We start from the raw sequence: 26393 nt of genomic DNA, 5'->3' as shown, positions 1-26393 counted from the left end.
TTTTAGCTTTAAAGCTTTTCAATTTTAATTTTTAATTTTTATCAATTTTAAAAAATTGTTAATTGATATTATTATCCTAACAAATAAAAAGTCATTTTAGGAAATAAATATATAATTTATGAAATAATGTATATATTTTAAAATATTTTTAAATAAATAAAAATAAAACTTAAAGTTGAGATTTATATATATATATATATTTTAATTATCTTATGTATCTTGTTTGCCTTTACAGACCATCATCGCTCATGAGTCATAAGCTTATTTTCAAACAAAAGAAGTGCTTTTAAAGTAGTAAGACGGAGCTCTAGTCATACTCCCACCACTTGTTGCATTACATATATAACATATCCTTTAATTTGGATTTTTAAAAAAAAATTAAATTAAATTTTTTTTTTTAAATTTGTATTAATCTACGAAGTTCAATTAAATAATTTAAACTGAAGTTATGTTTTAAAAGACAATTTTAATTCATATTTGAAAGAGTGATGTGGATTTGCAATTGCCATATTTGAATAAATATTAAAAAAATGTTATTTTTGTTACATATAATAATTTTTTTTAATTGGAATTTGTTCTGGTAGACATATATTTTATATTATTAAAATATCTTTTAATTAGTAGAGAAAAACAAAGATGGGAAAAAAACAAAAATAAAAGTATAAAAAAAGAAGAGTAACGTTGCTACATACATAGAATAGGTCGAATCACATGATCAACATGGTAGCCGTTACATTCCAGAGTGGGCCCCAGTTTTGTAGAGACTTTTAGTAGTTAGTGCCTTTTGTACACGTGTCGGTTGGCACAATGGTTGGGTTCTGTCTCCGGTCGTTCAGACCAAAAGTCTCTCCGGCTCAACCGTCAACTCCTCTATACAAACTCAATCATTTCGATTTTCTTATTTATTTATTTTTTATTTTTTTCCTTTTTAAATTAAAATTACCAAAACGTAAGCTCTGTGCATGTCGCCATGAACATGAGTTTAATTGAAGCTTCAATTTGTCCATATTGGATGTATTGATGCAAACTAGAACAAATCGTCTACTTAGACTTCATCTCCAAATTAATTGCCTCTTGTACTACGATCAATTGCATTTAGACACCTCTTACACTAAACTCCATCTCCTTCCTCTAAAGCCTCTGCCTTCCTTCAAATTCCAGTCCCCCTTCCATGAACAGACACACCAACATTTCACTCCATTCGGGCAAGGTTTTCGCCGGGCCGTTACAAATTCCATGAACTCAAATCCTACATTACTTTCTGTCGATAATTCACGTAACATAACTGGATGCCGAGGAGCAGCTTCCTTAAAGTCCGCCGTGCTCATGGGTGAGCGGCATATTCATATCCCGCTATTCTGCTATCCGGGTATTTTTGCTTTCCTTCATCAATGAAGAGATGGTATCTAGGATCATGGGGTGGTCAGTTTTACATTATTAATTACTATAACGACGTGTGCATGGCATAGGCCACAAGTTAATATGCGGTCAAGTCAAAGGATTTAAACCTTTGATTTATGGTCTGATACGAGAATATAGTTTGGAGGGTCACATGCGTCCATGTGGAATATTTTCGAAGTTGTGGTGTGATGAAGGTTTGGGCATAATCATTCACGTATCAACTGCAGTGGAATACCTAAGGGGTGTGTGGGGGGGAACATTAGACATCGTTCCCTATATTTTTGTCTAAATTTAAGTACTTTTTCTGGAGGGCTGTCCAAATCTAAATCAGCCCAGACTTGATTTGGATAAGCAACAAATCCTCTAGGATGATTGAATTTGGGTTATTTTAATTTTTATACTTGTGATTTTGTGGTCTAATGATTGAAGAAGATCCTGTTTAATTATATAATAATTATTAAGAGAAACAATCCTATTTAATTTCAAATTTCAATTACTTGTGTGGTTGTGCAGCATTCCTCTAAGCAGCTGTATCAGATTGGGGCAATCCGGCCCACCGAGCCTCATGGAGAAGTCTATTGTGGGAATTTTGGGCTTCACAGTGAATGAAAATTGATGGGCCCCAGGGAATGCCAAGCCCACAAGCTAGTTCAAGGCCCAACAAGACGATTGCTGCCTTAAGTTGTCAAGCACGTTATATGTTTGAGAAAATGTCAGGGAGTCCCTCCGTTTAAAAAAAATGGTAAAAATACGTAGATATTTTAGTATTTTGCCATTTTGTGGTGTAAGAAGAGGGTCCTATTCTGAATCGTAAGACACATAGTCCATAGACAGCATCACTGCTTCTCAAGTAGTAGAATATATATCTATGTCCTTGGAGCCAGCCAGCTCTGGGCCGAATCTTCAGACCTGACAATTATGCAGAATTTTGTGGACATGTGTATGTCAGTAACTGTCACGCTACTCACAGGGACGGTGTCCTTAGGTTGGGGAAGATAGGAAAACTTGGGATATAGTTTTCTAGCAGAGAAAATGGGAATTATTACTTTGGAAAGTAATAAGATTATAAATGATATAACCATTTTTGGCAGCAGAAGAAATAGTCATTCTCTAGCATAAGAGCTGTCACTAATTCCCTGTAGTGCAATGCTTAATGATTTCGTAGGAAGGAAAATGATGATTTAGTACTAAAGCGAGGTCAGCAAGTACTAGAATATGGTGCAGAATGTCTTTTGATATTGTATAAAAATAATATCACATGTAGCTGTACTATAATCAAAGAAGCAGTTCCACAAAGCGCTTGCACATGTTTGCAATTTTTCTTGCCTTTCATCCCAAATGTTTTGAAGTGTGGAAAAATCTAAGTAGTAAAGCAGTTCATCTTCCAGACAGGCAAAAGAAGAGAAAATGCTGAAGAAAAATACAAAGAAATAAAGATTTCAGTGATATGATTTTGCAAAAAATTTTGAACTGGCATGACATATTCTATGAAGAAGTTTTTCTGAAAAGCAATTGGGAAAATCATATGTTTCCATTTTTACAGTGATTTGAAGGTGGAGATCATTCTTAAGTACATTATCCAAGGCCTAAATCAGAAGTATTGGAACAAAAATCAACACACTATACCAATCTTTCATCAATATTAGATCCCTAGACTAATTAGAATGAGATTACACAACCAAGCTATCTGGTTATATAACCCTAAAATGACACCCAAGATCTTGCTTCTATTTAAATAAATCAGTCATCAATAAAACCCTTGAGCTCTATCTTCCTTTCACCTTTGCACTCAACCACAATTTGAGATTCAAATCCAAGGAACGTTCATGCCTGTATGATATTTACTTGAAAAGACCAATATAGCAAGAGTGTGAGAGACCTCTATGGTCACTATTGATAGATTGATCAACAGCTTTAAGGGGGCATAAATCTCATCATTGTGTAAGAGAAGATCACACATAATGGTCTAATTGATCTGCTTAAATGATATTAAAATGTAACTTTACAAGACCCTCAAGGAGCCAATATCAGAGTGAGTGCTTCTCCTCACACCTACACACTTCATACATGAAAACTGCAGATCTGATGGAAAATAATTGCCTTGTGAAAACAAGGGAATCCAAAACTTTCCCACATCTTCCCAAATAGCTAAATAAAGAAGTTAGTGAGGGATCCTCTTAATGTAGACTTTCAAAAATTGTTGAAGTGGAAATTGGCATTTTGGAAAGGAACTGGAAATCAAATCTGGGAAATGGCACATCCAGATGGGGTATAGTTGAGAGTCACATTCAAGTTTCCAGAAGGCAGTCAAAACTCCATGATTTTCATTATGTACGGCAGTTATAAAAATGATTGTATGTGAGACTTCATACGGATTCCAAACACATCAAATATATTTGTGAGAAAAGCTGGTGTCTGAGCTGAAAGCTGAAATAGAGAGATAAATAGGATTAAGATCTAGAGACAGAAAATGAAGAAGAAAAGCGAGGAAACTAAGAACCCTTAATGTCCATGAAATAAAAGCACACCATGATTATCTCATTTGTCCTTGCACACGAGAGAGAGAGATAGTAGTACAGACATACCTACTGTGCCCAGGTGGTTCTAGTACAGCAAAACTTTTGAGGAAAGGTCAGAGAAGCCACTACATCCGTCATCACTGAAATAAAAACTCCAGTTAACACATGGAAAATACAACATACTACCCCTTGGATCATGACCCAAACAGTCTAGCTCAAACCTGGTGCAACTTAGGGTTAACTGACAAAAAACCCTAACCATATCTGAGTCTCGACTGCCTGTAACAGCATAAACAGATGAAACACTTCCAAGAGAAGCAGCAGTTTCGAGACCTTTTTTTTTTTTTTTGGGATAATATATAGAGATTTTAAGATAAAGAATAGGGTTTTTGCAGAATAATTAACAAGTTCTGCCTTCATTGTTCGAACCTGATATTGTCATGATGGGCACCGTCCTCGATCTTCTGCAACTGTTTTGTGGTTTTGGAGATGATTTATATAAAAATTAGCCATTTATTGCCGCTGCAGCATCATCAAGATTCCCACATCAAAGAGCCATCGGAGTGTAGGAAGGGACCACAAAAGTCACCATCACCACCACGCACTGAGTCTCAATACTTGTGAATCTTGATGATGCTCCATCCGCAAACAGTGACTGGTGTCTTGAGATCTTCTTTCATCATATGAATCCATGCAAAAGTAAAGGAATAAAGAAAGAAAACGAGTAAAAAGAGATGTAAAGGAAGAAGGAACCTAGCCCTAACCTCAAGACCACATTCTATGAAGGAAAAAGTAAAGGCAAATGCAAGGAAGGACAGCAGAACGCTTCAAAACCATATCTCAGCTTATCAAATAAACAAGACCCACTTGGTAGAAAAGCTATTCTACGGTACTCTATACATGTACCCACAATCAAAAACTTGAAAAAGATGAGAGAATGTGAAGAGAAAAGCTAATAGTATCTGAGCAAAGGACTAAAGGAGGGACAAGAGGGAAGAGCTAGAGAATGCGGTAATATTTGAGGATTGAAGGTGTTAAGGGTATAAATATATAGAGGTTCACAAGTGGGAAGAGATGATTATGAGTAATGAATAGGAGAGAGGAGGATTGGTTGGTACTGAGAGATATGTGAGGAGAGAGGAGTGCTGGTGTACCCACAACAGTTATACATCGCAATCCTAGGTACCAAATTTACCAAATCCTTTAATCCTCACTGACCTAGCTCTCTTCCACAGATGTCAAGGGAATAATAGCATCTGAGAATGGAAAATGAAAACTTGCCCGGTAATGTTGGCGTTTAGGTTTGGAGGATATGTTGCGTCCCCTACAAGTATTTCTAGTGGGCGGAATTGACAGGGCCCTGACCGCCAAAATATCAAGAGAGGTGCCCTCTTCTAGGGTTTTTTGGTTCCTTGTCATCATCCCTCAGTTCCCATTTATGGCTCCTTCTTAAGCTTTTTCCTGGGCTAACTGTTGCAAGTTAATGGCCAAATATAGTTCTCTTTTAAGTTTTGGTGTCTCTCTAGCGCATTTTAGATTTTGTTTTGCCAAGACATGTACGCTATCTATGAATTTCTCTTAGAAAAACCACTCACATAATAACCTTCCTCCTCCCACATGATCAGGTTCTACACTCTTAATCCTTTAGTGCCTTGGATGATTGGATCTTTTTGTTATTGGAAGTAGCCCATGCATATGTTCCTCCCCATATAGCTAGAACACTTCAGATTTTCTTTTTAAGAAGAAATTCCATCTATTTTTTTTCTCTAAATAAGTCATTTCCTTTCATCATTTTATGCTTGTAAGTTTCTTCAGTCCTCATTCTGCAAGACAGGTAACATCCAATGTCCAATACAATGAATTTATAAAACCTTCCTGTAAGGTTACCCTTTGTTTTGTTGGCAACATTGACTCATTGGTAAATGATAATGCTGAGATTTTGGGATAACTGATCAATCTTCAGGACCATAATTCTGCTTATTCTCTACATTTCCTGCCTTTCTTCAAAGGCCAAAATAAGTATCTTGTTGGTGCAGTTTCCAATCATCTCTAAGTAATCCTTCTGTTTTTCTGAGAATGTGTTTGCTTGTAAACACATTTGAGCTAAGTGTTTTACTAGCTAGAAACTGTTTTTCATTTTTGTTTTAGATATAAACACCTCTTTCTCCTATAGTAAAGCCTATTATGCCTTAATTCTTACTGTTCAAACTACAATCCATTAATTTTCAGCCATACTTGTCACAATTAAATTTAGGTGATACACCACCAAATTTGAAGTGGTCCCTTTTCAACCTTCTCAAATCCTTATACCGTTCTTCTTTCGCTTCTTTGAAAGGCTAACTTTGCAGCATTGAAATTGAAGTCTCTCTAAATTACCTATTTGGTTTCTGCCACAGCAACACTATTTTATGCTTCCACAGTACTACCCTTCTTATAAATTACTGTGCAAATCACCTGACCTAAACAAAAGGGAAAGTTCTTTGCATTCAAATGTTTAGTGGGTTTAACATAAGATCACATGATTGAATCTTTTTATACAAATTCGTATCATGACTCGCTACTATTTGCATACGCCGCATGCGCACTACCTGCAAAAAGGCGCGACTTAGGAGAGACGCATTAATATTGTTATTTTCAACAAGAAAGACAAAATATGTTGATAATATAATTATGGCAATTAAGATAAGTTTGAATCATTAGGTTAAGCAAATATGATTTAACATGTAATTAAGAATGAGAATCTTAATTGTCCCTCCATAGTTAATAGAAATTAAACAAGTGAATTATACTTCAGATGACTTCTTTTCCCTTTTTGTTTTCTCAGTAATCAAACATATCTCCAATATGAAACATATTGTGATATTGGCTCCTTATCAACTTATTAAATGCTATTAGAAGCAAACCAAATTTAGTTCATCCAATTTCTTACTAATTACTATGGAAAATTAAAACACTTCCCCAGGGATCAATTGCCACATTGTTCAAAGCTAAATCCATGGAAACTGTTCTAAGCTTCACCTCAATAGTCTTCACAAAGTGATGAACAAAAGTTGAAGATTAATGTTCCGATGGGGTAATTTCACCAATTCCACTAATGTGCAGACATGTTAGGCCCTGGTTTAGGAGGAGGAAAGCGAAATGGCCTAAGGATGTCCGCCACATTAGGCACAAGATATAGCAATGCTCAAAACATAAATCATGGAGTGTTTGAAATGGAAGCATCCATGGCAGCTGGAGGAATATTATCACAAGCATATAAACATCCATTCTGAATTTTCAACAAATAGTCAAGAAAGCTTTTAGTGAATCTTTTTCCTTTTAGATACATATGAATGAGAATATCAATATACCCTTAATATATACTATTTGTACTGAAGGGGTGACCTGAAAAGCCCTTGGGGAGCATCCTTGGACCAGGAGGCCATTGGAAACTTTAATCTTTCATTCATTTAAGGAGACGCCCCTGGACAAGTTGGTAATTCAGAGGGTTCATAGAGGGTATTCACTGTAAATAAAAGCAGATAATATATAAACAGAAACCAGAACCACGCATGTAGATGGAGGGGAAAGAGATGAGGACGTGACATTGATGGGGCTGCAACTGTACGGAATGGAGGAGAAAGGCGCAGAAGAGTGACAAGCGTCGAACACGGAGTAGTGGAGCATAGCCCACACATCCTCCTCGTACAAACTGCTCTCCCTGGATTTACTTTGATGACCGTGTACCATAATAATACCACTACTCTTTTTTAGTCAGAAACTCCCCCCTTTTTCCACTATTCCACGCGTCAGGCCACTAACTCCTTTGACACTCCTCTCTTCAATCTTCGAGGCTTCGACAGCTTGGCTGGTTCATAGTCACACCCACCAATCCCCTTTTGAATATCTCCAACTCCGCAACTTGTTTTTAAATCGTGATGAGTCCTTCAAAATCCTATTCAAAATATGTATGCATGTTTTCTTTTGAATGCTTGAAAAAAGATTAGGTCAGAGTTCTTGCTTGGTTTGGAAAAATGGGAGTGAAGACAACCTAAAACAACCTGGGTAGAATTATTTTCAAACTGTTTCTTCTTTTAGGGTCAGAATTTTGTTTTTCTTCTCCTAAAATAGGAAAATTTTCTTTTTCAGTAAGGAAATATTCTGGCATGTGATGAAGTCCGGTGTGGGGTAGAGAAGGAAAAATGATATGGGTATCATTCCTAGCAGCTTTATCTACTATTAACGGTAAGTTCTCTCATAGCAGAAAGATCTAAAACTCTTTCCATTGAATTGTTTGTTCTCATCAGCCCTCAATTAGGATAAGTGAGACTCAAAAACATATTATCAGGGGCATTTTCTGGATCATAGATAGAGGGTTTTATAAGCTACCTATAGTTTGCCATCAATTTGACCACCTTAGGAAACAATTCAGCAATCTCAATCAAATGAATAGGCAGCTGCAACTTGGGCACCAGAAAGATCCCATATTAGGATTAGAAGTATAAGGCTATATGATTATTGCAAGTGGATATCTCCTCATGTTAATTAAAAAAAAAAATTGCTAAGTCATGATAGAAGAGATTATCTAATGATTTGACTTAGCTTTAGTTGATATGCTGTCATTCCATTAGTCACATATATAACAAAATGAGCATCAGCAGCTATTGACTTTATTCTTCCAACATGCTACTCCCAACCTTTATGGTGCATATGATTAATTGTATTTTTAAATTCTTATGATAGGGCACAACACATGAATTATATTATGTAGAATTGTCTGATTTTATCACAAATTATCACCAAGGCAAGGGAAATTTGATTGTCATGCTATGTCCAGACAATTTAGTAAAGATAAGGCATGTGGATATATGTATAACTGAAATTGAGAACTTCAAAGTTGGGGTACAAGGAGGAGGCCTATGAACTTGGGGGGAAGGAGCTAATCTTTTGACAGTTACCATTGTGCTTTGCTTAGATGTCTAAAACAATAACAACTACAATAATTCTCTCCTGGGGAACCTTTGAGCCCTAGCCCTAAACAGAACTAGGTTTTTAAATCAGGTTTTACTCAAGTCTCCTCACTGGTGTGTCAAATCACACCCTCTTTTTCACTTTTGAAAACCCAATAATAAAAATACAAAAAAGCTTTAGAGAGAGGGGGGGTGACATGGATCGTCCTCTTCATCATCATCACATGCTCCCAGCTCAAATGTGGGAAAGAAACAAACAAAAGGGTCGATCATAAGTGTCTCTCTCAAGTTTCAACCAAGTTCATGTAAGCATCACTAAGATTAAGAGAGTGTAGAAGAAAACCTACTGTACCCTTAAGTCATGGATTTGCTTCAGATCTTCTTTTTACACGAGTGGGGGCTACGTGCTTTTCTCGTGGCCAACAGCCTTTTTCCTCCTTTCAAAACCAATTAAAAGCTGCTATTACTCCTTCACCAACACCTGATTTAGATATATAAAACCGGACCATTCTGATCTTCATCACCCTTGTGCTATTCCCAAGCAAGTTTTTCCATTATTTCCAGATAAATATCTCGTTCCTGTGAGTGGGTCATTGCTCGTTATCAGTTAGATATTTTCTAAATAATATCTAACCATGACAACTGGACTGTTCTTTTCATCCCCTTCTTTTTTTAAATTAAGGAAAATGATTATTATAATGCCATCACTATATATCATAGTGACATAGGCCCTATAAATTAACCACAGAAAGCCCTTATTCAACTAGATTGGACTAATTCTATTGCCTAACAACTTCATAAACACAATTATAAAAGTGCTCAATTTATTAGAAAGAAAGGTGCTGGGTCACTGTCATTCAACTGTATATACGTAGTTTTTTTTTTCAATTTTCAGTATTCAAATTGACTGATGCATTCACCCCTAATTAATTTCCTATCGAGTAACATTGCATCATCCGAGCTCAAGCTCCTTCTTCTAAATGCCTATTAGTGTTTTTAATGAATCAATACAGTTCATACTTTCTTGTCTTCTTCTTCGGGTAGAACCAGTGAAACCCTAATGTGCTTTTGTTTGGTCGTTGGGAAGATTAAACAGCACTGAAATGATTTGTCAAATATTACCCGGAAATTTCGCTGAAGACTGAAGATAGGCTTGGATACTACACAACAGGTGCTATGTTGCAGTAACTGCAACCATAGCTTACTCCAAATGGAAATTCCAATGTCCTCAGCCTACTGATGGTATAGCCTTCTTTCAGTTACTTTATTTCTCCCACCCACTCTATCTTAATGTCTTTCCCCACCCTTCTTTAAATTCGACTTTTTCTTTGCTTTCCTCGTCCTCCCTCACCACCTAAAGATTAATTTCAAAGGTGGTCAGTAATTCAATTCCAGTCTCAGTACCAGGACAGAGCTCCAAAGCATCCAAACAACCATTATTTCCCCAACTTGTTGCAGGGGTTCTGGGTTTCGTAATTACCGAGACAAATCCAAATCCAAGTTATGATTGTAAATAATGAAGAATTTTTGGGTATTCGTGTTTATGTCCTTGAGTTCAAAATAAAATTAACATCTTATCGAGAGAGGAGAAAGATCGGGTTTACTCGGAGGAATCTGGGTGGTGAAGTTGAGACTGAAAGATTGTTGAGGGCTTATGCGTTCGTGAGAAAAACAAGCTCCGTCTCATGCATGGTCCATGGGATGGATCGAGTTGCTATTTTGGTCCTCTCTCTTTCCCGTATGCCTTGGAGTAGGTGTAAGCATATGCTGTCCCCCTCTTTCAGTCTCACAAACTGCATCAATTGATGGGGTTTTAGTGTGTGATGATGCCATGCAACGCAAAAGGAAATGTGAGAAATGACTCCGCCACCAATTAAATTTCTTCTCTGATCATCTCCCTATCAGCCTGACCCCTAGAGCTCCCTTAGCTCCATCTGATGTGATGATCGATCAGTTGAGGACCACCAACTCATTTGATCTCATCTGATAAAATGTCTAATAAGCTGTCAGTTGAGTGAACTCTCTCTCTCTCTCTCTCTTAACGAGAGATGGATGATGTACATAGGCACGCGTCAAGATCCTATTGGAATAATATAAGAAAAAGTCATAGTGTTATACCTGCGGTTTGACTAATTCTCCTTTGAGCCCATGTATTCATGGCAATTTACTAAAATTTTACTGGCAAAACACATGCATGCATGCAAGGGTAGTGCCTTAAAAGAAACTGCCTTAAGTGTACCAACTTCCTTCTATTTTCTCACCACTCCTACCATGTGAAAGCTTGCTATTAACTTCTGTTAAAGCCCTAGCCAACAGCATTGAATACAAACCTATTTGGATGGTACTATTAACTCCTTTTTTTCTTTTTCTTTTTCAAAATATGTAGACGGTGTGGGCCTGTCCTGGAAGAAAATAATAATTTCAGAGGATTTGAGCTTGGGATTGAATTGATGGTATGAACCAGCCTGTTGATATGGAGGGTAACTTTTGGCATGGTTTCCATGGTGGTGGTCCCAATCACGCTGAAATAGTGAAAACATAGTTCATCCGGTACAATCGAACTAATAATAATGAATGTACTTCAAAGGGAAGAAGTGGTTAATAATAGAGAGATGAGATGGTCTTTTTGTTTTCTCTTTTGGGGAGCTTTTGGTTGAGAGCTGGACACAGGACATACATGAAGATTAAAAACCAGCAGGAGAGGCGTCAGCTAGCACTTGGTCCTAGCAGTTTTGCCAACAATTATAGCAGAAAGCTGAATCACCGGCAGGACACATCAAGTGGCAGCCCATATCATTTCACATTTAGCCATTTCTCGGTACCTTTTATCATTTCTCTCTAGTGTTTCAGGGCTGTCCTACAGACATTTAATTGCCTTTTAGTCCCTTTGATAAGGGGTTCATCTCTATTTAGCCTACCATATCATTACTACTGCATTTGATTGGATTGCCTTGGCCCAACACGAAGACCCCACTCAACCCCAAAAAAATATCAAAGATTCATGGTGTCTTCTTTATTCCGTGTGTAAATTTTGATTACCAAAAAAACTACCCAAATAGGTTACATGTGTGAATGCCTATTCTGCATGCATGTGATTTGGGCTGGCTGATGAAGCTAAAGGAAGCTGTTTGGGCCAGTGCATTGGGCGAGGCCTTTTCAGCAGGATGCGGGTACATAGTTGAAATCTCATGATGTTGCTATGGTGAAATGAGTTGGAGACCGTACAATGATGTAGCCATGGCCTAGGAACAATATAATAGGGTGGAGCCAATGGACCACCCCCTACCCTAGACCCTATCCATTAGGTCTTTATAGGGGGAATCCAATGTCCAAGTAAAACCACCGTACCCACACCCGTCAAGTACAAAAGTGCCCTTCGTTGAGTTAGTACAATAACTCAAATCCATCAGCAAGGCCTTATCCTCCAGGCTCTTACCAGTTACCACTTGCCATGACTTTCATAACATTTCTCGGTAATAATCTCCCACAGAATCATTACTCCCCAATAATATATCCTTCCCTTCCAATCATGAGCTCGGATGTTTTAAAGGGGGATGCAAAGTGGAGAGTTGTGGCTTGGGCATATCCAACTGGGCTACCCATATGCTGACAGCCCAGCCATTGGGCCTCTTCATTTTTGCTAGGGAGTTGATTCAATCAAAGTCCAGCCCCACCTCCCACATGGGCTGCTAATGGAGCGGGCTTTCTAATGGAAAATGGACCCTCAACTCTCAGACCCCAGACCAGGCCCGAGATCTGCTCAAAAGTTATAACATGAAAAGTAAAATCCACAAAGGGGGAGAGAAAGAGCTTCTGAATCTGAAAAAGCAAATAGCGATAAATAACCAACACGACAAACAAGAATTGCCTACAGGCTAGACATACACCATGCCCTTTTAACTTCATCAAAACAGACTACAATTATCGAACAATACTCTATCGTATATCAATCAATCCTCAACTACACTTGCCAAATCTGAATTATTTTCAGGTTTCCTGACCTCAAAGATAATAAATAAATCATATACGTAGATTACACTATCTACAATTCACCCAGTTACGCACAAGCTTCCCTCCTCGATGGAATCGCAAACAGAACCTCCAGATCCGGTGGCTGAAAATACCCATTCTTGGGCATCTCCTGCTTCTTATTATTCCCCTGAAATGGCTTCTTCTTGGGCGCCGGCGGGCACGCCAAGGCCGCCGGTATGCGACACCCACTGTGCCTGGGAGTCCTGCAGCCCTCCCCCGCTGCCTCATTCACCTCCATTGAGAGAGATAGATAGCTATGAAATGAGGATAGGTGGTAAAGTGTTGTTTTTCTGTTTTATACAGGCACCCAACAATCATGCAACAGCTGATATAGTGGAGAATTGTGGGTGGCTTTGGCTTCCTCCATAAGCCCATCCTTCAATTATCCAGGCTTGAGGTGGAAGCAACAGGAGGCGCCGATGACGTGGAGTCTATGTGGCCCTCTCAAAGTCATCACTTTGTGCCTGCGTGGATCATTGTGCCCCTACTTCCACCGACCTTCTTCCACAAGTCGGCGCGGGAAACTTTTGTGGTACCACATGCATTTAAATCTGGACCCTTCATTTTCCCTCCATTTTTCTTGAATGGGCTTTATGAAGATGCTTGTGGTAATGTACACGTGTAAAAGGTAAGGGTGGACTGCGTCGTTTTCGTACGGGACGTCACCGCCACGTGCAGTTGAAAAGTTGACACATTCTTTTCTCCGACCTGTTGGACTCATATTTCCTTGTAAAGATGTGTCGGCTTAAACCCAATAAACCTTATTTCATGCAACCAGGTAGGCCTCTGGATGGCCCAACTTTTCTTCGCTGTTCAATTAGTGAAATGGGCTGGCATCATATAAAACGGCCCATGAGCGCTCCTTAATAAGTGCTTTATTAAGATTTTTTATTTTTTATTTTTTATTTTGTTTACAAATTCTTAATTAGTATACATTTCTTTTTTATAAAAAATATTATATATAATATTTACAAGTTGATATATTATTGTAATATTATATATTTTTTTTTTATAGAATAAGAAAGGTTGTTAGAGATTATGAGATTAAAATGAGTTTATAAAGATTATACAAGATCAATAAAGATGTGAGAAATATTGAGAGATATCCAATATAGCGAGAGAGTTAACAGTAGGGTAGAGATACGAAAAATGAGGAAATATAGAATATTTCGAGAATTCAATGTTATATCTAATTATATTATTTGTAATGTTCTGGTTTTGATATCTGTAATATTTTTTATTATATAGTGAAATGATTTTCTTTCATCCATTAACGTAGATATGATTGGGTGAATTACGTTAAGGTACCATTTATGTTGATTATTTTATTTTTATGTTCGATTGCAATAAAGCTTTCATGGTCGCAACATTTTTTTTTTGCAGTTTTTTAATGAAATATATTTTATAGATTTATTTTGTGGTAGGTATAATCTTGGAGCTTGAAAGAATGTACTAAAATCATTGCGAAACCCGGTTCGACTCAGCGGTTTAAACAATCCGGTTCAGCACGGTTCGAGTTGCCCTTAATCCAGGGCAAAAGCAGAGGACAGTTGAACCTCAAAACCCCAGTGTCGTTCCACGGAGATAAAGAAAGAAAATGCCCTTCGTTTCCCAAACAAGTCTCCAGTCCGATTACACACTCTTCTCTTCCAACTGCCCCATTGTCATAGATAATGGTGGATCCAATTTCCGAATTGGGTATACCCTACACAGAGTCACACACTTCTTTTTTTCTTTTTAATTGAATGTATTTGTAATCTGGGAACGTTTGATATTTGGTTCAGATGGGCAGGAGAGACTGACCCGCGCATCATCTTCCGCAACATCGTTCAGAGGCCGCGTCACAAAGCTACTGGTACGCGATTATTCTTCGGTTTCCTATTTTACTTTTTTTGTGTACTTATTTTCCCGTTTGGTTCCTGGGAAAATATTGGAAAAGACGAATGAGTAAATTCTGTTTAGAAACGGCTCCTAGAAGCAAAAAAAACCACAACAAACATGTGATTTAGTATTTTATTTTATTCTTACTTAATTTTCACGGGAACCAAACAAACAGCTAGTTTAAAGAAATTTCCCAATCCACACCCCCGTCCTTAAATAAAAAATAAAAGATAAAAAAAGGGGAAAACTGGATGGCATAGATTGCATTCTGTCTTCTTTTTATAAAGGAATTCGATAGTTTGCAATAATTCTTTCCTTTCCCAATTACCAAACCATCTTTGCTTACACTTCTGGTTGCCTACTGGTTTTAGTGTTACCTTTCATTTCTCATTAGTGACCATGGTTCTATTTGGAAATTGTTCTTGGAAACAACTTTCTAACTTAGGAAACACGGCTGGCAAACTTCTGACAGAAAACAATTCTTATGAAGTTTTTTAAGATAAATTTTAGGTGTTTTTCAGCTGCTTTTGTAGTGTTATGAGCAACAATTGAAAATATAGATAACGCTATAAAAACTTTTGCATTTTACTTAAATGCTTAGTATTTTTATTGTGAATAAGCCCAAAAAACTGTTTTTCATATTTAAGTTTTCCAACATAACTTTGTTTTTAGACTTTGTTTTTGAAAACAATTGAGAATTAATTTAAGAGCTCTTCTTAAAAACTATTTTTGAAAATGTTCCTAAATAAACCCTATATTTCCAATTAATGCCTCCACAAGAAGAAGAAAATATTCCCTGTTCATAGATCTTGCAAAGTAATAAAGAAAGGGGAAAAAAAGAGAGAAAAAAAAGAGAGGGAGGAATCCCAAATTCTCTTATTTGCTTGACATGAAAAATACAAAAGTAAATTAAAAAACTGAAATTATTTAAAAATTTATGCATTTTTAAATTTTCATTCTCTATTTAAAACAGGAATAAAATCAGAGATTATGGGAAAAAATATTTATTGAGCTTAAACCTATTTTTTGCTTTCTTTCCCTTTCTCTCTCCTCCTTCTTTGCTTCCTTATTTTTTTCCTCAAACTTCCCATGATGCAAAAGAAGCATATAATCAAGGGAGAATTTTACCGCAGTATTTGCATAATGCAAACGCTTTTAACTTGGAAACATCTCATTTCTCTCTGTGTAACAGTAAGGACCTTTTGTAGGTCCATTCCTACCATAAAGCTCTCATGGGGTCTAACATTTTTGCCATTTGCTATTATTTCTTAGTGGTTTGAGACGGATTATAGTGTGCATTTTCTGCTAGTTTCCCTGTTTTTCAATGATTTTGAAACAGATATGAGGGTCTATTTTTTTAGTCTAAGCATTCTCTTTGGGTGTGTCTTTTTACTTGTGTAGAAGTAAAGATTGTTTAGAACCTAAGATTGTAGCTAAGATTCTGAATTTCCATTTTTGTGGTGTAACGTGCCATGGGCTGATATGTTTTTGGACGTCATAACTGGTAGTGTGGGTGGTCTGATATTGTTACAGACTTACAGTTGAATAAATTCCATCCACCTGGTTCAAGCTTTCTTTTTTCATGAATGAAAAAGTTAATACATCTTATACATTAAAAGTTATGAAGTAAAGCATTTTGTGGCTGTTGATTGAACTGATTCATATTTTATCATATGTAGGTGAAACTGTAACAATCGTTGGTGACCATGATCCTGCATTGATGAAATACTTTGACTGCACGCGCTCATCACCTCGCTCGGCTTTTGACAGCAATGTCGTTTATCAATTTGAAATAATGGAATATGTAAGTTCGTTTTAGTATCTAATTCTGACTACTTAATCACATGACTGTTCTCATGTTCTCAGTGTGCTAATTTGTTTTGAATTTTTCTATCCCCTGCAATTATCTGCCCATCTCGATCCTAATTCTACTTTTGGATGTATATTCTATGTTTGGTTCTAGGAAAGTACTATGGAGAGACAAAAGATACTAACAAGGAAAATAATTTTCTTATATTTGGTTTTGCTATGGAAAATCCAAAAGAAAATCAAATATATTTAAATTTAGTTACAAACTTATGCATTCTTAGATTATTTACTCTTTATATGGAAAAAAAAATAATGAAAAATTTGAAGTATCGTGCATATAAAAATAATTTTTTAACTTTAAATTTATTTTTTATTTTCCTTCACTTTTTCTTTCCTTCTATTTATTCTCTCTATTTTCTTTCCCCCACATTTTCCCTCAAATTTTCTAGGAACCAAACATATCTGTAAGGAGTTCCTGATTTATCTAGGCTTTCTATTGTCTCACCATTTTCCGTACAACTTTGAATTGTCAGGCGCTCACCCAAATAAACAAGAAAGGAAAATATCTACTAAAAAGAAAATGAACATCGGAGAGTAGAAAGTTTTACCATAAAACTTTAATCCATTTGCAATCTGGACAAACCACCCTAATTGTGGAACATCAGATCCAGGACATAAAATTTAACAATCTAGAAACGTTGCTATTATTTTCTCCCTTGCATTTGTTGTAAGGCATAGCATTGGAAGGTTGATTTGCAACCTTGCGAAATGTATTTGTTGAAGAAAAATAGAAGTCTACTGCATGCCAACTGCTCTGATAATTTAGTGCTTTTCAAAGATATCTTTTCCTTTTCTTTTCAAAGGTTGGATTTTTTGTGCTTCGCAATTTTACATAAATTATGCATAAGTCAATTTGCGATGGAGGATCAGGAGCATATGAGACATTGATTATTTTTGCATGTGTGCTTCCTGGTGTCTGTGTGTTGCTAATAAAGTAATCAATAGTATAGGTCTAGTAGCCTCACACATTATATCCTGCCTATTGCAGATTCTTGACTACGGGTTTGAGCGCATGGGCGCAGATGGATCACAGGTACAGAAAAAAACTGACAGTTTCTTTTCATTTTGATGTTTTATTGCTAAAAGAATATTTATCCAATGCCTAGGCATCAATTTTTTTTTTTTTTTTTGCACTTGACCGGGTCTGTTCAGCAGTTTCTGTTTCTGCTAAATTTTTCTTTAGCATTGTTTCTGGTTTTGGTTTTTATTGCATTGATTAATATAATCTCTTAATACAGTGCATTTTTCATTCTAAAAAGACTTACCTTTTGGATTCCTTGCAAATATGTTGAAATTTTATGGTTTGCAAGTATATCTCTGGACTGAAGTACGCTACTGAGGTAGGATAGGGCTATCAAATAGTTTATAATTTGACCCTTTTTTATTTATGTATAGTGGATTAAAAAAGATTCATCTTCAGAAAATATTGGAGTTTGGGAACTGCCTTGATGCAGTAAAGGCTGAGATCATGAGATTTAAGTTTATGCATGATAGGTTGTTCCATGGAGATGGTAGCAGTAAGTTTAATTCTTCAATCAATGGTGGAAGGAAATTAGTTGGTGATGATGGAAAAAAGGGACAACAAAAGGTCATTAAGGTAATAAGGTAAAACAAGGAATCGGCACCTAAGGTTCCATTAGGAATTGCTCTTTCAGAGAATTTGACATGCTACAAAAAGTCAAAGCACTTAATTTAATTCTAGCATATTTTTCCATGAGATCCCTTACATCCTTTTATTGCTTAGGTTGCTTTGTAACAAAGCAAGTACTTCCTTCTTAAGTAAAAATGTCTTATATAAGCTAGCAGTTCATAGTCAATTAACCAGTCTTACATCTAGTATAAGTAGCTATAAACAATTTAACTTGTAAAGGAAGAAGGCACTTTCCTTCTAATGAAGATAAATAGGGGAGTAAAATGTCCTAAAACTCAGCCTACACATTTTGGGTCTGGGCCCAGCCTAAACCTCCCTAGGTTTGGGCATGGCCCTCAATTTAAGGGCCGAGCCCCATTTGGTATGGTCTTTTGGCCTCGAATTGAAAAGCTGATCAATATCTGGCATTTCATGATGAGGTGGTGTCTGCATTTATAGCAGTGTTACATCCATAGGGGTGTTTGTATCCATGCCTGTCTTAATGATGCTGATTTAAGGAAAGAATTAGTTGGGAGACATGATGGCACACTCTCATGATCACCTTCTTCATTATAAAATGTTGGGAAACCAAATCATCTTAAAGGCTAGGGAAAGCAAAATTGAACTGTATGTATCAAATTGCCATCCAAATGTCCTTCTGATACAGGCATGACATCTATTACCATACTCTTACTTATGTTGCTATATTGATTTTGGACAGTTTTTAATGTCAATTTCTTCATGTTGGATACTTAAAGTTTCTGCTCGGTATTAAGTTGACAAGATTTTTTTTGTTTTTACTGTGTTCATTTGAGGGCAGAACAGGTTGATCATCCTGTCCTGATTACAGAATGTGTATGCAACCCAGTTCAGTCTCGCAGTAAAATGGCAGAGCTTCTTTTTGAAACTTATGGAGTTCCATCAGTAGGTATGAGCACTGATTTTCAATTGTATTAAAAAGTTTAGATTTTATAAACTTACTGATTGAGTATATAGGATGAGCTGTCTCAATAATCATCTAGCAGATGCATGGTCTTCCTTGTGCTTCTTCTAGACCATAAATTGGTCACATGTTTGGTTCTAATTGGTTAGGCCTGATCATTTAGCTATATCTGTTGCCCTCTTTATTTGGTGCATGAGATATGTGTGTTGAAAATAAAATTATTTGCATGGCTCTGGCCATGTATATTTCCCTTTTCTTTTTTTAATTTTTTTGGCTCTCTTTTCACATATCCTAATTTCCTTTCTTTCTTTTTCCTGAGATCACAGCATTTGGTGTTGATGCTGCATTCAGTTATAAATATAACCAGCAGCTTGGGATTTGTGATAAAGATGGTCTTGTGGTGTGCCCAGGATTTACCACTACTCATGTTATCCCAGTACGTCTTACTAACCTTGATATTTACTATAGTGATGGGATATTCCCACAATGGAGGTGGTTAGGATTAACTGTTTGGAACAAGTATAATAGCTTGTCATGATAGTAAGTGCAAATAGTCAAAGGATGACCTCGTCATAGCTGTTTCCTGCTTATATTGTTCTTTGACAAGTCTCATAAGTTATTATTGTTGTTGTTGTTCCTAAGACACGACCTTTTCATTTTATGTAGCATTCAGGCGTTAACCTTTTTTATTCTCTTTATGTTTTTCCTTACTTTTGCTGCATGTATGAGTGATACATAAGTTTCATGAGGCTTTATATATTTAGATGTAAAACTTTTACACTGTAAAATGTTTTAATGCTGTAAAACACTTTAGATGTAAGATCAATATGTTTTCATGATTCTTGTATGCCTGGTTGCCACTAGGATTTCAAATTGGACGGCTTCAACATGACTCAAATTCCACCCACCTTAAAGAGGAAATCTTGTGTTGAGCAGGGTTAATGTGACCTCAAATTGGGTTGGGCTTGGGTTCAAGGCATTGTTCTACTAATATAATACATGTGTTATCATTTCAAATATTTCCATGTAATTTGACTATATACTTGTGAGGTAGCAATTTTTATTTTTTATATTTTATTTTATTTTATCAAGGATAATGCAAAAATTTTAAGTTATGAGAGATTTCTATTGCATTTAAAATTCTTAGTAGCTATAAATATGATAACAAACCCAAATTTACATGATTCCTATTGTTTCTTCTATATAAAATTGTGATAAATTTCATTGTTCATTCTAAGTTTCTATATTGCTTTTATAACTTATGTCAACACCCCACTATTGATGAATTAGTTTGTCAAACAAGATCCTGCAGTATGTCTGATGAATTGAGGCTGTGATGGAGGTATTAAGGAACACTGAGTAGATTTGTAAAAGGAAGCACTGAGTAATCTAACCTGTCTGATCAACCTGACCTAACCCAAGCTCAGGTTGAAAAGTTGCAATTATGGTAGGATGGAGTTAAGCTTGGGCTGGCCTTCAACCTAATTCCATCCTTCCGAGTTGCAGCACTAACTTTCACACTGTAAGCCTTGTGAAATTTGGTCTTAGATGTTCTTACAATTGGGAAGAAGTCTGAACCAACTTCTATTTTCAGAGTCAGAGTTGAGATTTCCAACTGGACCTTTTTGACAAAGATGGATGGTACCAGAGGTTTTGGATTTGCCAACTGAATTTAATTATCAAGAAGAAATTCCTTGTAAATCCTCCCCATTTTTGGACACTGAAAACTCAGGAAGATTAGTACCCACCCACAAAACATGGAGAGATAACCAGGAATGAGCAGAGGTAGGTGACGTAGGTCATGACAACCAAAGGCCTAGTCAGCTTCTCTGTAAAGTGGACAGGCTTCTGAAGAACCAAGGGTGTCTTGATTTAAGGGCACACTGGACAGGTAGATGTAACCTGAGTTGTGCCAAAAGAAAGGAGAAGTAGTTTGCCCTATCCATCTACTGTTACCATTAAAACAATACATCTTCAGGTATTTTACTCCCTAAGACCTGAGATACAAGTTTTTATGCTTGATTGCTTTTACTTGGCTCCTTTTACTGTGAAAGAAAGGGAGACTAATGAAAAAAAGAAATATAAGGGGGAAAAAGAATTTTTCTCTGAAGAAAAAGAAGGGAAAGGGGAGGATTAATGCAACATGATAACCATAGTTGAAGCAAGGCAAGGTACTAGGAGGGTATGATGCCCTTTATGATCTTTTAAAGAATTGTAATGTGTACTATATTGATGGAGATAACCACATGTGCCAGATTAAAACTTGCAGGGGTTGACCTAAGTTACAGTTGCTAAATTAGCTGAAGATCTTTTGATTTTCACTATCTGTTATTGATGGATGTGCTGTTAGTAGGACTTTTACATTGGCCAGATGAAATGAAACAGTGCATTCACAATTTGTGTATTTCTTATCACACTTCTATATGTGTTCATATGCATAAATTTGGATTATCAATTTCCTGTGGGTTTTGTACCTTTACCCTATCATCAGCAAAAGAAGAGATACTCTACAGTGTCAATTTCTAATTCTACTTTCTAGGGTTTGCATGAATGCCAAGTTAAATCTATCTATATGCCATTTTTTGTATTGAAATAATATACAATTCCCATTTATATATTTCGTGGATGAAATAAAATTGATATACTGGATAAAACATATAGTCAAAGACTGTTTTGTAGTAATCCTTGTGAACGATGATGATGATGGTGGTTATGATAGTGATGTTTGTTGCTTCCAGTTTGTTGATGGCGAGCCTGTTTATAAAGCATGCTGCCGAACAAATATTGGTGGGTTCCATGTCAGTGATTACTTGAAGCAACTTCTTTCACTCAAATACCCTCATCACATGTGAGCATACCCATATTTGTTTCTTGCTTCTGTCAAAGGTGACCTTTCTATGTTTCAACTTCTAATTGTGTTTTTTAAAAACACTTTTAACAGGTCTAGAATTACATGGGAAAAGGTTGAAGACTTGAAGATGGAGCACTGTTATATTGCAACGGATTATGCTTCAGAAGCTCGATTATTTCAGGTACTAACTTGGTTCTTCCTCCAGTCATTTTCTTTGCCAATCATCCCTGAAGGTGATCCATTGTAATTCTATGACAGAAAGGGGGCAAGGAAGCTGAAGATAAAACCAGGTGTTGGCAACTCCCATGGGTTCCACCTCCAGTTGAGGGTCTACCTTCAGAAGAAGAGATTGCGAGAAAGGCAGCTATAAAGGAAAGACAAGGTCAACGATTGCGGGAAATGGCTGAGGCAAAGAGATCTTCAAGGATAAATGAACTAGAAAATGAACTTCAAGGTTTGGAATTTCTTCTTCAGCAGCTTGGAAATGTAGAAGAGAAAGACATTGCATGTTTCTTGGCGGAGACTGGCTATGTCTCTAAGCAGGAAATAGAATCTTCTCGTGCAAAAGTAATGCAGTCTTTACGAAAAGCAAAAGGTGAACCAAAGGGTGAACAAGCTGAAACTGAGGAGAAGGTTGATCCCTCTGCAGCTGAAAAGTATCCTCTTATCAATATCTCCGACAACATGCTGACCCCAGAGCAGGTAGGCCTTTATACTCAATGACTGATTATATGCTTCCCCATTTTATTACTGACACAAAAAAATTGACATATTTTTTTCCCCAAGCATCTTGGTTAGCCAAAGACCTTTATAAAGTTGTAATTGTATATATTCTTTTGCCTCTCATACATGAGATAGTTTTCAGATGTTTTTTCTTCCACATAATTTTGGGCTAGATTGCTTATAAAACCTTCTGAATGATATGCTGAGGAGCGCTGTGGGTGTGAGAATGCAATATCATGATTGGAATAATATCAACCAATTCAAAGCTCTTGTCAATGATGATATATCTACTCTTGGTTATGGTCTCTTGACAGCTCAAGGAAAAGAAGAAGCAGTTGTTTCTCAAGACCACGTCTGAGGGTCGTCAGCGAGCTAAACAGAAACGCTTTGAAGAAGAATTAGAACGAGAAAGGCAAAATCAACAAGATGAAGAGAAACGCTTGTATGTTGCATAGTTCATCAAAGTTTTCCAACCAATATGTTGTGGACCCTTTGTTTAGTGGTCAGTTGTTTTTGGTATTTTGTGGGGCATCTGCTATTGCCTCTGCATTTTTTGCTGTCAGATGTGGATGCCCTGGATCTATGAAAATGGTCTTAGTATGTTTTGGAAGATATTGTACACACTACTTATTTTGGTTTACAGGCTTGTTCCTTCTCTTGTTCATTAATTAATTTTTCTTTTAAATGTAGGGAGAACCCAGAACTTTATTTGGAGCAGCTACGTGCTAAACACAGAGAACTTTCTGAAAAAGTTGAGCAGCGGAAACGGCACAAGACAAATGGAAACCACACAAATGGAAATCATAATTTATCTGGAGGTGTTGGTCGTGGTGAGAGATTAAATGCTGCCCAGAAAGAAAGAATGCGCCTCTTAACAACGGCAGCATTTGATCGAGGAAAAGGTGAGGATACTTTTGGTGCCAGAGATGAAGATTGGCAACTTTACAAACTGATGAGCAAAGATAATGATGAGGACGAAGAGGGACCAGATGCATATGAGGCAGAGCTGGCCCGTATCTCCTCTAGGCTCCAGGTCAGTTATTCATTCTACTATTTTGATCTGGTACTCAATAATTTTTATCCTTCTTAGCTATAGGTTACTTTTGGATATGGGCTGGTTATCAATTTCTTGATCTTCATTGTATCAGGACATAGATCCAAATTTTGTTTCCAAATCAGAATTAGTACCCTTTCAACCTGTTGTTGAAGTCCCATCTTTCCGTCCTCTCAGCAAGGAAGATTTCCAGATTGTGTTTGGTGTTGAAAGATTCCGGTGCCCAGAAATTCTATTTCATCCCAATTTAGTAGGGGTGGACCAGGTAGGTGTGGATGAGATGGCTGGGGTTTCAATAAGGAGGTTGCCATCTAGGAGCCAAGGTTTAAACGAGCGAATGACCAATTCGATCCTTCTAACTGGTGGGAGCTGTCTCTTCCCTGGTATTCGTGAGCGTTTAGAAGCTGGAATCCGGATGATTCGTCCTTGTGGATCACCAATAAGAGTGGTCAGAGCATCAGATCCAGTTCTTGATGCGTGGCGTGGTGCAGCTGTTTATGCTGCATCCTTGCAATTTCCAGGGCAAACATTCAGTAAGACAGACTACTATGAAAAGGGTGAAGATTGGCTTCGTAGATATACATTGAGGTACACACTATGATTATTTTGGTGATACCACATTAAGAAATGCCTTGGACCTGGGATGACATTAAATACTTAACAATTTAGACAGACTGCTGAACTCTGGCAGTTCATGCCCTCATGCCTTTTTATGCTGTTGTCAAATATTACCACATATATCTACCAATATCATCCTCATGTCATTTCTGCTGCTGTCAAACACCAATGCTCGTAGTCTATTGACATTGTTCTTCAAAGTTTTTCCTTGTTTCTGCTAGGAAGGGATCACGTTAATTTTAATTATCATGTCGTTGCTTGAACCTTACCATTTCAATGGGAACGGTGCCCCCAGTTTGCTTCATACTTTTTTAAAAGAGGAGAGAAGTCAATCATGTGCTGATACATTCACCTTTTGCATGATGCTTGGGTTTGTTAGTAGGCATAGAATCCAGCAAACAGTGGAGGCCAAGTCTATGTTATATATAAGGTGCTGGTAAAACAATGAAGGTGGGTCCAGCATTGCAAGTACGAGTGCACCTAGTCTTGTGTGAAGTACCCTTTTAGCGAGGACTTTTGATAAGAGTACGGTAAATTAAAAAAATTATTCTTAAATTACGGTAGTAGGAAAAGCAATTCCAAATCTACGGTAGTTTTTGCCAAATTGGAAAGAGAAAAAAAAAAAAAAAAAACACTCAAAGAATCGTCTTTTGAAAAGATGATTTTCACTCAAAATAATGATATTTAAGTGGAAATCGTTTCTTCGAGACAATTTTTTTTAAAAAAATTTTTTTAAAAAAAATCTCAAATGGAAATCGTCTCTTCAAAACGATTTCTCTTAAAATTTTTTTTTTATTAAATTCAAATAATAATAAAATAAAATTTTCCATTTGAATTGTTTTATTTATTTATTATTATTTTTAATATATATATATTTTTTAGGATTTTTTTTGAATTTTTTTTAAGGAAACTATCTCTTAATTTTTTTTTTTAAATTTAAAAAAATTTAAAGAGACAATTTCCCTTAAAAAAATTTTTTAGATAAATTTTTTTTTTAATGGAAATCGTCTCTTGAAGAGACGATTTCCATTTGAATTGCTTTTATTTATTATTTATTTATTTTATTATTTTTTTTTTTAATATATATATATATATATATATATTTTAGGATTTTTTTTGAATTTTTTTTAAGGAAACCATCTCTTAATTTTTTTTTTAAATTTTAAAAAAAAATTTTTAATGGAAATCATCTCTTAAAGAGATGATTTCCCTTAAAAAAAATTAAAATAATAAAATAAAATTTAAAAAAAAAATTCAAAATGGAAATTGTCTCTTAAGAGACAATTTCCATTTGAATTGTTTTTTTATTATTTATTTATTTATTTATTTTATTATTATTTTTAAAATTTTATTTTTAAAATTTTTTTTAGGATTTTTTTTTGAATTTTTTTTTTAAGGAAACCATCTCTTAAATTTTATTTTTTTTTAAATTAAGAGACGATTTCCCTTTAAAAAATTTAATAAAAAAAAATAAAAAGAAATTTCAAATGGAAATCGTCTCTTTTTTTTTGAATTTTTTTTTGTAATTCAATTAATTACCACTAATCAAATTAATTTAGTTTGATATTGTTTTTTATTTATAAGATAAATAATATTTATCTATTTTTTTTATGTGAAAAATGATTTTATAAAAACAATTGTTATTAATTTATTAAATAATTATTTATAAATAAATAATCTTATTTTGTTTTAAATTTCAAATAAATTTTATTATATAAATTTTAAAATAAACTAATAAAAGTAAATTAACAACCAATAAAAATAAAAGTTAGTATGCATCATCAATACAAATAGATAAATTAAAAAAAATTTTAAGGGTAGCAAACAGTCAAAATTGGAAATTTTTTTATTTAAATTTTTTTTAAGGGAAACCATCTCTTAAAAAAAAAATAATTCTCAAAATTAAAAAAAAAAATTTAATTT

At 35.7% G+C, this 26393-nt stretch overlaps 1 protein-coding gene, 1 long non-coding RNA gene and 1 other non-coding gene across 4 annotated transcripts; 1 reads left to right on the top strand and 2 right to left on the bottom strand.

Annotated features, from left to right (window-relative positions):
- Positions 1-3360: 3360 nt before the first annotated feature.
- LOC132254986 (uncharacterized) lies at positions 3361-4999 on the bottom strand. The gene is made up of 2 exons (XR_009467465.1): positions 4350-4999; positions 3361-4060 (listed from the first exon to the last, which is right to left on the bottom strand). It is a non-coding gene; the product is annotated as an uncharacterized LOC132254986 (long non-coding RNA).
- MIR172C (microRNA MIR172c) lies at positions 4433-4570 on the bottom strand. The gene has a single exon (NR_127792.1). It is a non-coding gene; the product is annotated as a microRNA MIR172c (primary transcript).
- A 9426-nt stretch (positions 5000-14425) lies between the features above and the next one.
- Positions 14426-24633, top strand: LOC100258127 (actin-related protein 5). Of its 2 annotated transcripts, XM_002283216.5 has the most exons (12): positions 14426-14599; positions 14686-14756; positions 16462-16586; positions 17640-17684; positions 19107-19209; positions 19551-19660; positions 21963-22072; positions 22166-22256; positions 22334-22777; positions 23113-23240; positions 23489-23831; positions 23947-24633. In XM_002283216.5, the coding sequence occupies exons 1-12, from the start codon at positions 14499-14501 to the stop codon at positions 24451-24453; spliced, it is 2178 nt and encodes a 725-aa protein (XP_002283252.1). In that variant the 5' UTR covers positions 14426-14498; the 3' UTR covers positions 24454-24633. The 2 variants fall into 2 exon arrangements, with proteins under 2 accessions (XP_002283252.1, XP_010658545.1); XM_010660243.3 differs by lacking the exons at positions 14426-14599; positions 14686-14756 and having other exon boundaries at positions 16522-16586; positions 19102-19209.
- Positions 24634-26393: the final 1760 nt, after the last annotated feature.

Source organism: Vitis vinifera, chromosome 13 (genome assembly GCF_030704535.1).
Source record: "Vitis vinifera cultivar Pinot Noir 40024 chromosome 13, ASM3070453v1".
NCBI classification, from domain to species: Eukaryota; Viridiplantae; Streptophyta; class Magnoliopsida; order Vitales; family Vitaceae; genus Vitis; species Vitis vinifera.
The sequence above is the reverse complement of the archived record's forward strand: the minus strand, read 5'-3'. Positions and strand labels throughout refer to the sequence as shown.

Bases quoted from the DNA above. Each gene is read 5' to 3' on its own strand.
- LOC100258127 (XM_002283216.5), top strand. From the start codon at position 14,499: ATGCCCTTCGTTTCCCAAACAAGTCTCCAGTCCGATTACACACTCTTC. The intron at 22,778-23,112 runs GTAGGCCTTTAT...GTCTCTTGACAG, and splicing joins ACATGCTGACCCCAGAGCAG to CTCAAGGAAAAGAAGAAGCA. The intron at 23,832-23,946 runs GTCAGTTATTCA...TCATTGTATCAG, and splicing joins GTATCTCCTCTAGGCTCCAG to GACATAGATCCAAATTTTGT.